We start from the raw sequence: 13,283 nt of genomic DNA, 5'->3' as shown, positions 1-13,283 counted from the left end.
GTGGCTACAAAATATGAAAAATAATTAAAAAAATCAAAATACAAAGAATGCATATTGCTTTATACAACAATATTTTTTTCTTAGAGAAAGAAACTGTTTAGGTGAAATTTCTAATCTTGGTTATAGTCAAGTATTTTTCTAATAAAAAAGGAAGTGAGAAGATCTATGCTATGAAAAATAAGGAACATCTTAAAAATTTAAATAAAATATAATATAAAATTCAGTATGGATGTCCTTAAAATATAAAAATGAAGTAAAATGAAAAAAAAAAAACAATTGCAGGGAATTTGTTTATTGAGCATTAATGTTAACACTTCTAAATTAAGTATTCACTTATGAGTTTTGTTACTGCCCTGTCAATGGACATAATGGAAAATACCACACAGAACTCAAGCATGGAAATAATAATTAGCAAAATATCTATGCAAGAAGTATATGCTGTACATTTTAAAAATTAATCCAAACAAAATAATTTGAAGCACTTCTCTGATATGGAAGTCTTAAAATGTTCTCTCATGTTTTATTTGAGATCCCCCCCAACGCCTTTTTTTTACAAATTGACACTGTGTACAAAGAGTTCAAATAGCCAGTAAAACTACTGCTTTAAAATTGTTGGCTTTAAGTAACAGAGGTATAATTTGAATTCACATCAGAGCTTTCTAAAATGGCAACAGTACAAGCATATGACTTTCTCTCGCATCCAAAACCTGTTCTGGCTCTCTCTTGGCTAAAGAATAAAAAACTAAAGCTGCCACAATTTCCTAAAATGCTCTGATAAAAGTTGGCATACTTCATTTCTCTTGCTTACCTTGATAACATTGGGCTAAACAGAAAATAAAGAAAATTCAATCAATAGTAACTTAAACAGTAGGAAGCTCTGGACCTGAAAGTGTTCATAAAGTGGATGACCATTCAGAAATACATTCTTAAAAGGTGTTTTCCAAAATTAGGCCAAAAAGCCACTATTAAAAGAAAAAAATGCCAAGAATGAGTTGAACATTAAAGTTTATCTGTTTCTATAAGACTATGAACAACACAATGGAAGCTGAAAAACTACATATAGCTAAGAATGCATCTCACAGAGCAAGTTTATAGAGCAACAGCCTTTCAAAATTTCACTTGATGTTTAAAATTTTATAAGTGATTTATTATGTCACCATATTAAGCCAATTCAACGAACTATATTCAGTAGGGATTGCTTCAGAAATGCCTTGAAAAAAGATAATGACAGAAGCTATAGATTTGAAAACTAGTTTTGCAAAGCTCATCTCCAGACTTAGAATACATGTTATCTATCAAATCCCAATTCCTCTTAAAATAGAAGACTACCTGCGTGTTTATCCATCCCATCTTATTCTAGTTTAGCATTAAGACAGAGATATTAAAGGATTGCATCGTTGCTAAACATTATCAATATTTCTCATATGCACCATTTAGACTATACCTCGCTTTTTTACTTCCCTTATAATATTAAAATAATGAATAAATATGGTCCTTACTTTAAGGTCCTCTACCTTATCTTAAGTGAAATATAAAATAAGGTAGTTTTATTAATTTCTTGCTAGCATTGACTTAAATTTACCAAATAAGAAATAGTAAACTTTTAAGTTTTTTTACCCAGAAAGCAGATGTATTCTGATCCACTTCTAATACATACATAAAACATCTCATCATTTTAGTTTAGTTTATAACATTTTTCTTGGAATAGTATTATTGTTGTACCCCAGAAAAAAAATCCAATCAACCTACTACAGAAATTATGCTCAATTGATAACCTTTGAAAGAGGCAAAAGTTCTCTAGGAAAACCTAAAATAATTTGATTAACAATTACGAGTGCTGAAAATGTCATTAAAATTGACAAATAATATATGCAGTTTTACTGTATTTGACCTATTAATGCAAATAGGATGGTGAAGTTTCCCAATGGACTATGTTAAAGAACATGAACCAGAACACTGGTAACATCTCATTTGCCTTCCATCACTACCATTTTCCAGGATGAAAACTGTGACAAGTCGTTTCACAGAATTTGAAACTTGTAAGTTCAAGAGTGGAATTAAAATTCAACGTAAGGGGAAAAAATAAAATATGGCTAGTAGTGTCCAAACTTCAAAAAAAATCTCAAGGGTAAATATGGCTGCTGTTTTCCCAAACAGTCATTTTTCCATAAAATGTTGGCTATGTCATAACAAATCTCCTGTGCTTTCTATCAACCAAGGCCTGCTGAAGTACAACAAATTTCCCTTCTAAGTTCAACCTCAGCTGAAATGTCGAGCAAGGCGAGCAGATCTATAGTCAGCACGAAGTTGTACGAAGGAGTGAAGAATGGTCTTGTCCAGGTTAGCAAGTTGTTCTCCTGAGCAGACTTGCTTTAAGTTATCTGGGGCAACTACCAGAAGATTGCAAAGTGCATGCAGAGTATCAAAAAGCTGTAACACCAGTGGAATCTGAATTGAGATAAGAGAAGAAAAAAATAACATTGAAACAAAATAATTTCTAGTGTTATAATTAGTTTGTAAATTCTTTTCACATATATACTTTCAGTCAGTACTCACTAATGTGGGGGAATTCAATACATTAGAATTTTTAAAAGCTCCTGAAGTGTTAAAACGCAAATATTTCAGTTGTTATATAAACATGGCTATAATCTTTTTGAAAAGATTCATATTACTGTCAATTTTCAACAGTAACATTTTGTGGACTAGAACTAATTATCATTAATTTTGCACTTTTCTTAAATAATTTAAACCTTAAGGAAAAGTGATTTCAGAGAGATACATGAAGAAGGAACATATTTTGCTGATGTGTGATATATACAGCATCAGTAATGGAAGTCAACAAGTTCATTTGGATTGTGGAACTGAAATATGGCCTTGTCTCAAATAAAGCATGAAGCAAAACTGTGTTAATATTGAAAATATGATTAGAACAATACTTTTTCAGTTAGGAAATGTTATTTCTCACTATAATATCACAAAAGTTAAAAACTTTTCACTAATGATTGTAAGTCAGTACAGATTTTTAATGGTCTGACTTAGTTCTTGAGCCCTATTTACAAATTCGATGCTTGTGATTACATACCTTGAAGTCTTTGGCACACTTCCTATATTCAGCTACATCACAAATTGCTAACATGCCACCCATACAACTGTAGGAATATTGTTGAAGATGCTCATAAATAAGTCGATGAAAACGTACTCCAAGTTCCATCAAAACTGTATCCACATTCTTCCCATCCATGGAATTTTTAATCTTCTCCACTTGTTTTCTTACATAAGCGCAGACTTTCACACAGGCCTGTAAAATTTTTTCTACACTTATTATATAGAAATGTGTATCAGCTTAGCTAAGGAGAGAATACATATATAGTTCCTCATTAATCTCTAAGTATGAAAGAAAAAAATTTAAAGCATAGTAGATATACCAATAAAAATGTTAACAAACAGATATTCTTACTAGCATACCAAATCATTTTACTCACATTAGTATACTGAATCAAAACGTTGTTTTCATCTTCTGGCTTAAAATCTGTTTTCTTTTGTTCTGCAGCCAAGATATGCTTCATCTGTCCAATCATACAATTTAATGTCCTAGAGAATTAAGAACATCGTATATTTGATCCATTTAATTTATTCATATTATTTATATTAAGTTAAATTCAAAGTATTTAATTTCATATCACCATAAAACTATTTTACTATTGATAGACTTTAGATTTCAGAAAAAGTAAATTCTAGGTCTTGATGTCAAAGAAATCTTGGTTTTATTAGTTTCCTGCTCAAAACGCAGGCAAAGAGATTCATTTGCCCAATATTTTATTTGAGTCTTAAAAATATTAAAAGCCTGTCACTAATTCATTTCCTTAACACCTATATATAAAGAATGCTAACGAAGGGGGGAAGATTAGAGGCCAAAGTTTGGAAGAACAGGTGAGAAGAACATGAGTTTCACAGTCTAAGGACAAGCAGGAGGCTGGAGACAAGTGGTACTGAAGACCTAGCTGAGAAATGAGAGCATGGGTTTGTAACAGCACCAGTAATGTGTGAGTTATGTCATATTCTCCAACAGCAATCAGCCACCCAGTTATGCAAATAAAAAAGACTGCAGGGGCCGGCCGAACGGCTCAGTTGGTTAAGAGCTCGCTCAAGAGTTTGAGCTCTGAGCAACAGCGGTTCGAGGCCAGCCCGAGCTGAGTAGCCGCTAAGCTGCCAATAGGTAGCAGGATGGCTCAGCGGAAAAAAAAAATAAATAAATAAATAAAAATAAAATAAAAAAGACTGCACCGATCCACTGCACTTCAGAATCTGTAAGACAGTTATGGTTAAAGGAAATGGATTTTGGGGTAATTATGAGGGAATAATTCAAGAGATGAACCAAGCAATCTAAGCACAATAGTGAATAAAGTAAAGCTAGCGAAATGATAACAGATTGGCAAAAGATGAAGACATTAAGGGCTAGAGTTCCTGCTGAGGTAAGAAAGCAGGTCTACATAGCTGGAAGAACAGGAGGTTGTGGGCATTGAGTAGGGTATTCAGGTTCAAAGTTTCTGTTACCAGTGATAACAAGGTCTAATAGGACATAAAAATAGGTAGCTAAAGTGGAGATATTGAGAAAACAAAAGGGTCACATACATGGAAGTAGAAATAACCTAAGACTTAAGGTTAAAAGAAAAACTATGAGCCAGGTGTCCAAATCCTCAATAAATGTAGGAAATTGACATGAATGACTGAGCGACAACAGCAACAGCAAAGGAAAGACAATGCGAGCTTCAAAGGCAAAGGGATTCTGGCCTAATAGCAGATGGATATTGGTCTGAACATATGTCAGCAGGGACGCAGGTGAATGCTGAGCTCACCTCTAGGCTTCACTGTACATGCGTAAAGGAGAATTAGAAGTTCACATTCAAGAGACCACCACAGACCACTGTGGCTTCAATTAGACAACTAATGCAAAGACTTTGAGACTAAGGCTTATATGGAAAGATGAAAAGAAATTACCTAATATATATTAAGAAGACAATTAGAAAATAGGTTATTTCCTATATAGTACTTTTGAAGTCTCTTAACATATTCAAGCTCCCCACCTCCCAAATATGATTTTCAGGAATTCTGAGGCAAAGCAAGAAGAAACAACTTAATATGAGGGATTTAGGTTAGGAAACTACTTCTTAAAGTGATGATTATAATGTATATAATGTATACATATACATTATAATTTTATTAAATGAACTTCTATGTATGTATAATTTCATGTAGTTCTGACTAAAAACAAAGGGAGAGACCAGTTGTTATGATTCTTCCAAGGATTAATTCTTCAGTAAACTAGTCTCAGTAATTAATTCTGTAACATCCTTATGTTTTCCAGTTTTAGTCTTCCATTTTGTTTCTCTTTCCCTTATTATCACATACTCTTTGGTAGTTCTTGATCTTAGTGAGAAGGTAATTGGGAAGGGAGCTGTAAGTTTGTTACTATTGATACTTTCTACCTAATAAATAACACAGGTAAAGGTCCTTGCACTGTGTCTGGCACATAGCAAATACTTGATACATGGTAGCTATTATCATCATCAATAAATATATGCCCACTATGATCTCAAAAAAAAAAAAAAAGAGCCCACTGCTCTACACTATGAATAGGTAATTAACTACAATAAGCATTACAAAAGTCTTTGAATATAGAGTTTGCATTCATTTAATGGAAGTTACCTTTAGAAAATTAGTATGTTTATTTAAAGCATTTCACTGAAATTTCTAAATGAAAATAAAATGCTCTATGTTACATACCATTCTTAAGGAGTTTAGGGGGAGGGAGGGAGAGAAAGGGAGGAGTGGAGGGGAGGTTACAAAAAAAAGGCTTTCAACTGAATCTGGTTTAAAAATAAATCTAAACATACTGAGTTTGAGAAATAATAAGCTTGGGGATCCAAAACAAAAACATCTCATAAGGATGAAAGCAACATGTAAAAATAACGTCAAACATCATAGCAGGATGGTGAAATTAAGACAGAATGTTTTTCGTCTCTGAAAACCAGTTTTATACTGCTATAATAGTGTTTTTACAATTTTTAAAAATGTAAGAGAAAAAGTAAAACTAACAACTTGCCTATCAATGCCAGTATCCAATTTCATCTCCATTTGTTCAATTATTTCTTTTTTCTTCTGAAGGCATTCAGATAACTTAGGAGAAGAGCTATTGAATGTTAAAAAAAAAAAATTGCATTAGTAGCCTTAAAATTCTAAAAGTTTTTCATGTGCATATGTGTATTGCTATATACATTTACAAACATACACACACACATACATTATTTTAATATATATGCACAAATCCAAAAACACATAAGTAATTATAGTTGACCTTGAATGATATGGACTTGAACTGCATGGGTCCACTAACGTGCATTTTTTTCAGTAAATATAGTAAATTTATTTCCTCTTTCTTATGATTATCTTAATAAAATTTCTTTTCTCTAGCTTACTTTATTGTAAGAATACAGTATACAACACATACAGCGTACAAAATGTGTGTTAATCTACTATTTTTCTTATCAGTAAGGCTTCCGGTCTACAGTAGGCTATTAGTAGTTAAGTTTTGGAGGAGTCAAGTTATACATGAATTTTGGAATGCATGGGTGGGGGGGTGGGGAGTTGACTGGCACCTCTAACCTCCTCATTGTTCAACGGTCAACAGTATTTAGAATTCACTAAACCCAATTCATTATAATAGTCACACCAGGAAAATTTAACCAGTTCATACAGAAGAAAGAGGAAGATTTAGATTTGTTACTTTCATTTCAGGGAAGACAGACCTTAACAATATAAAAATGTAATTTTGAAATTTTGGGATTATTTGGTTTCCTTTTTAATTAAATATCTGGTATAATAATAATAAGTCACAGAATATCACCAGTCTTAAAAATAGAGTAAATTATACTATTTAAAATTTGGAGACTAACAGCCAATCCAGTTGTATTTAGCTTTCTTACATGAAAAACAAACAAAAACTGGACAATCATATTTGTCTTTTGAATGCTATATAAATGTCAAAAACACCCAAAATATTAAGGAATATACAACCGTAATAGTTATGTGAATTTTTTATGTGGCTTTACTATAGCTGTTTAATGAGTAAATTTCCTTTCAAAGTATGATTCAGAGATCACAAGTGATTTTTTTACTTTTGAGATTGTTTCTGGACGAATTTCTTGGCATATTTGTTTATAACAAAGTATCTAGAATTTTATCTTTTACAAAAATATTTTTCCTCTTTAAAAATTGTACTACACATACAATTTTATACAACATGATAACACATACACTACCTTAACTCTCACGTGCTTTACAAGTTCACATAAATTGATAGGAAAATATAAGCCAAACCTTACTTAATGCCTCATCAAAACCTGTCCTATTAATCTCATAAAATTTGTGTTTTATGTTTTCATATTATAACAAGTAGGTACATGTTAGAAGTCCTCTTTTACATCCGATACAAGTTGATGACAGATTCAGTCTTTTCAAATAAGCCAAAATTAATAACACAGTAGAAAGAGAAAACAGAAAGGCAAGGAAGAAGGAAAAGGAATTTCATTTTTATTTCACACCTTCCTGTCCGGTTTGATGTTTTTATAAATGTATATTACTTTTAAAATTTAACAAAAAGATATGTAGAATATTGTAATCTTCATTGAAATACCAATGAAAAGCAGACAATTTGACTAACCTTATTAGTGGCATAAGGTGATCATTAAACTGCTTGTCAAAAAGATGAAAAATAGTATTGGCCTGTTGCACAACATCCAAAAAATAGAGATTTGCATTCCTAGAATCTGAAGAAGGAATTCCTAAAATTGGAAGGCATGTATATGTTAGAATTATACTTCAGGAAGTTCATCTTGGCAAGAGAAAAAAGAATGTGGTTTTATACATACAACATGAATAAAAGTAACTGCTGTTTTAATAAATCAGCAATTATTTTTGTGGACAGAAGAGTAAAATTAAGCTGTTAATAATGTAAAAAAATTCATCCAAATTTTCACCATCTACTCAAACTTCATAATTTGCTGAATAGACTGAAAAATAAATCAATTAATGAATCATCTTGAACTATAATTTCTCCTTCCTTTTCCCACTCTCCTGTGCCCAATGATTGACTTGAGCCACGAATACACTTCATTTTCCTTCTCGGATCATCCTTTCTAAAAAAGCCCTCGGCCCTTCAATTCTCCATCCCACCTCCCCATTACTACTCTCTATCTTACTCAATTTTATTTTTCTTCCTAGTCATTTGTCTATCTTTCCCACAAGAATGTAAGCTTCATGAGTGCAGGAGTAGGCGCTTAGTATGTGCTGAATGAATGAATTCTGGTGAGTGGAGGCAGACACTAACAAATAAAATTTCATTGTGATAAGTGCTGTGAAAAAAGTTAATCCAATGATGAAATAATGAGTAACTAGGCTGGGAGAGGAGGGCTACTTAGCTAGGATGATCAGCAAAGTTCTCTCTCAGAAGGTGACATCTTAGTTGAGATAAGAAGGTTGAAAAGCCAGACACAAGACAAGGTAAAAGGTTTGGGAGATGGGAAACATCATGGGCCAAGAGCCTGAGTGAAGAAAAAGAATGAAGATCAGAGTGCTTGGGGTAGCGAGGGGAAATGCAAGAGGAGATGAGGATGAATACATAAGAGGAGGCCAGCTCAAAAGCCTTGCTTTTGTAAAGAGTTTGTTGTTGTTTTCCCCCTAAGAGTAATAGGAAGCCAGTAAAGGGTCTACAACAAGATAATAGTAATTGAACTGTTTCTTGTAGTCAGTAACTTAGAGAGGCAAGGATGATGTACACAGGGAGACCAGTTAGGAGTGGACAGAGATGGTGTTTAAATTAGAGTGGTACCAGTGGAGATGGAGAAAAGTAGATGAATTTGAGTTATGTTTGGAAGTATATATCAGAGTTGATGAAAAGGAAGAATTATGGCCATTCCTGGGTTTGGGACTTGAGCAACTGGTAAACAGTAATGCCTTTTAAAGACATGGGGAAGAATGGGAGAGGAACAGGTTTAGACGAAAGATAGTTTCATTTGGGATTTGTTAAATTTGAGATGCACATTAAACAGGTGGAGAGGTTAAGAAGGCAACTGGATTAGTGGGACTGGAATTTAGGGAAGAAATTATTAATATCGTATTAATACCAGTAAATCCAAAAGACCCAAAAAGAAAAAGAAAAATTTCAATGTGAATCTATTCCTTTCTGGACTTATTTTCAAATATTTTCCTTTCATTATTCAATTGCCTTAACAGAATTGCTGTCACCTTCATTTCTGTTCCCTTGACATTTTATAGCTTATAGCATGGTACTACATTTCGCCATATACTGTACTGACATATGTAGCTTACCCTGCCCTGCTCGATGTAGTAAATACTATGAGAGAACTGTGTCTTTGTATAACTTTTAAGCACCTGGCAAATCCTTGCATTACAGGAGCTCAAAAAGTATTATTAATTGAACTGAACTGAATTTGACATACAGAGTTGAATATATAAAAACATTATGTACATACAAGCAGGATCAAAGAAATTTAATACAAAGGATAACACAAATAAATATACTCACCAGCAAGTCCTGTTTCCAAAGCATAATCAATATGCTCAATACATAAAAATTCCACAAGAATGGTAAAAATTCTAAAGGCATTCCTTGGTAGGTCAGAAGGATCAGAGAGCTTTAAAAACAAAAACCAAATACATCACTCTTCAAGTCTACCTTTAAAAAAAGGCAACTTTTTTTTTTTTTTTAGCAATCAACATTGTATATGATGTAGTCAGTATTCAGGTATCAAAATGATAATTTACACCTCTTCCTCCCCACCCTCAACACCTCTCATGTACATACAATGCTCTATATTTGCCTATAACTCTCCTGCCTTAGACTAGATCAATGTTTTTCTGACTTGGATTGCAATCCATTAGTGGATTGTGATAAGAAAGAGAAAAGAGAGAGAGAACCAATAGAAAATAAAGCATAATGTACACAGTAAAACCAAATATAGTTTCATGAAATACACACACACAAATAAATATAACAAATGTACACAGGGCCGCCATGTAAAATAGCATTTCTCACTGTGGGTCATGGTCAAAGAAGTTTGAGAGCCACCAAATGAACAAAGGGTATTCTGGCAAAACTCAGAACAAAAAGCATTCTTTATTTAATGTATATCATTAGTATGACTTCAATTTAAATTTCATCCAAAATTTTCGTCTTTAAAATACTGAATGTCAACTGTAATTGAAAAATATTTTAAAATATTAAAAAATAAGACATGTAGCCTGGATATTATAATTTGTGCATTTTACATTTCAAAAATGGTAAAATTCAAATATTAAGTCTTTGGCTGTATTAAAATAATTGTTACAAACCTTTAAAATGTAGATATAAACTAATCAATTACAACTTTTTGTTATATTGAAATACAATGTGTTAAATTTCTTCAGTTGTAGTTAATACAAATAAAGTTAATTTCAATTAAAAAAAGCATTCTTTATTTTATTGGGAGGTGGGCATGAGAAAATCAATAAACAGATACACTGTAAAATATGACTGGTTCAAATCCCAGTTTAATCAGTTTTGGTTAAATGAATGCTTAAGGTGTTATTTAACCCTACCAAGCCTTAATTTCTTCATCTGTAAGGTGGGAATAATATGAATAGCACTTATATCCTAGCCGTAAGGTGAGAATAAAATATGAAAATGCATGTAAAGTACTTTTAAGCACAGTGTTTGGCACACAGTAAGACCACAATAATAAATGTTCATTTTGATGTTAATGATGCTACTGATTAACTACTCAGTAAAAGAATTATTAGTCATGCTGAGAAAATAAGATCCCTCTTAAAAAGTTAGAAAATTACCTCTCAACTTCTTATCATTACTTCCTGTATTATTTATCAATTGATTGTTGCCTATTTGTAATCTCTATTCATGCAAGCTCTCAGAGTAATGCTTATTATCTGATATATACAGCTGGGAGTGAAAGTGCATAACCTACCTTAAATCTGCTAAATCTCCACTAATTATAAATATTGATTTGGTATTCCTCAACTCCCTTTCTGGTCTTCTTAATACCACCCCGACCTTTATCCTTCATCAGTCTCTCTACCACAACCTTCATTCCCCGTCTTTGCTTACAGATGCTCAACAGATGCCCTTAACAAGCAATAAAGAATATAGAGCTATCAAAAAATACTGACAACCCACTTTTAAAAATGGACCAAAAAAATCCCCCAAAGAATATAGATGGATGGCAAATAAAGACATGAGAAGATATTCAACATTAGTCATAGGAAATGCAAACTAAAACCATAATGAGGTATCATTATACACCTTATTCAATTGTCTAAAATTAAAAAGACTGATCATACCAAATGTTGGAGATCATGTGATGCAAATGGAACACTAACACACTGCTTGTAGGAATGTCAAATGAAACAACCATTTTGGAAAACAGTTTTTTTAAAAGGAATACCATCTCACTACTACCATATTGCTACTAAATATATACACAAGAGAAATAAAAGCACTGTCTGCATAAAGACATAGACATGAACGTTCATAGCAACTTCATTCATAATAGTCAAACACTAGGACCAATCTAGAAGTCCATCAATAGGTAAATGGATGAGCAAATTGTGGTATATTCATGCAGTGAAATACTACTCAGCAATGAAGAGGAACATACATACAACATGGATGAATCTTAAAATAATTATGCTAAGTGAAAGAAGCCAGAAACACAAGTACATACTGTACTATAATCCCATTTATAAAAAGAGTCTAGAAAATTAATCAACTTCTTGGAGACATCCTATTTAGCTTTCAAGACTTAGTCCTCACATGTCCCCTTCTTTTTAAAAACTGTCTATAATGATATAAAGCAGATCAGTGGCTGAATGAGAGTAGAAGAGGAGGGAGAAGAAAGAAGAATTATAACAGGGCAAAAGGAAACTTCTGGGGATGATGGATATGTTCATTATCTTGACTGCAGTTATAGCTTCACAAACGTACACATAATTTATCAAAGTTACCAACCTTTGTAGTTTAAATATATGAAGTTTACTGAATGTCAATGATATCTCAAAGTTATTGCTTTAAAAAGAAAGGAAAACACACCAGTCTGTTTGTTCATTACACTGCCCTTTAATATTCTTTAAAGTTGTCATCAACATCTACAAGGTCGAGTGCAAATTTCCAAGCATGATATGCAAAGAGTTTTTGTCTACCTGTTCAATCTCCTCTATTATTACTCTTCCCATGTACATTTTTATTTCAAGCATTTCATGCTGCATGATTGATCTGTGTATATGTCTTTGTACATGTACTATTCTCTCTACCTAAAACAGCCTGCCAGAATCATCTTCTTAAAGATTTCCTGTTTAGGCTTTCAAGACACAGGACTCAAATGTCCCCTTCTTTTTGAAAGTCTTCCCTGATAAATACTGTTCCTCAATTTCTTAACTAGGCAGAGCTGGTTGCTTCCTCTTTGGTCCCAGCAGTGTATACCTACCTTGTACTAATTCTTTATATGTCTACCTTCTTTCTCCACACTATTCAAATGTAATGTATATGCCTAATATTTACATCCTCAGTGTCTAACATGGCAGCTGGTACAAAGTAAACACATAATAATATTTGTTAGATCAGATGCAAATATCCAGTCTCCACCTCAATATAGTTCTCCAAGTAGGAAATGAAAATGGATTTGACTAGCTTAGACAAGGAAGTCTATACTAAATTGAACTGAATTTCAATCTTGTGACTTTCCAGACACAAGGTCATGATTTAGAGTTAGATGCTATGATTCAAATGATAAATATGTTGACAGCTTCATGTTAGATGATCTGAGGCTTTAGAAATATTTTAACATATTTTCAACATTCAGAAAATAAAGATACTGTGCTCGCTTCGGTAGCATATATACTAAAATTGGGACGATACAGAGAAGATTAGCATGACCCCCTGCACAAGGATGACATGCAAATTTGTGAAGCATTCCATATTTAAATAAGTAAATAAATAAATAAAATAAAGATATTACTGTACCAAATATACCCATCACCACCCACGTGTGTCATACCATAACATTCTTATAAACATACTTCTAAATAATTTTAGAATAATTATGTTCTCTAAAACAAAAATCTTCTATATTTTTAATACAAAAAATAGTCATTCCTAACCAGAGAGCAGATTTATATCTTAGTATATAAACAAGGCAAAACTTAATATACACAAC

The 13,283-nt window shown here is 32.5% G+C and overlaps 1 protein-coding gene across 1 annotated transcript in view; it reads right to left on the bottom strand.

Moving 5' to 3' along the window:
* Positions 1-492: 492 nt before the first annotated feature.
* The window catches only part of EXOC5 (exocyst complex component 5), a 40,005-nt gene continuing 27,214 nt past the window's right edge, over positions 493-13,283 (bottom strand). The window contains exons 13-18 of the mRNA XM_019644873.1: positions 9,605-9,713; positions 7,721-7,841; positions 6,104-6,190; positions 3,483-3,591; positions 3,083-3,298; positions 493-2,448 (exon numbers count right to left, since the gene is read on the bottom strand). Of these exons, the coding sequence (XP_019500418.1) occupies positions 2,260-2,448; positions 3,083-3,298; positions 3,483-3,591; positions 6,104-6,190; positions 7,721-7,841; positions 9,605-9,713 (831 nt within the window). The 3' untranslated portion in view covers positions 493-2,259. The remainder of the gene's footprint in view (positions 2,449-3,082; positions 3,299-3,482; positions 3,592-6,103; positions 6,191-7,720; positions 7,842-9,604; positions 9,714-13,283) is intronic.

The sequence above is a fragment of the Hipposideros armiger genome, unplaced genomic scaffold (assembly GCF_001890085.2).
Source record: "Hipposideros armiger isolate ML-2016 unplaced genomic scaffold, ASM189008v1 scaffold_5, whole genome shotgun sequence".
In the NCBI taxonomy this organism is placed as follows: domain Eukaryota; kingdom Metazoa; phylum Chordata; class Mammalia; order Chiroptera; family Hipposideridae; genus Hipposideros; species Hipposideros armiger.
The sequence above is the reverse complement of the archived record's forward strand: the minus strand, read 5'-3'. Positions and strand labels throughout refer to the sequence as shown.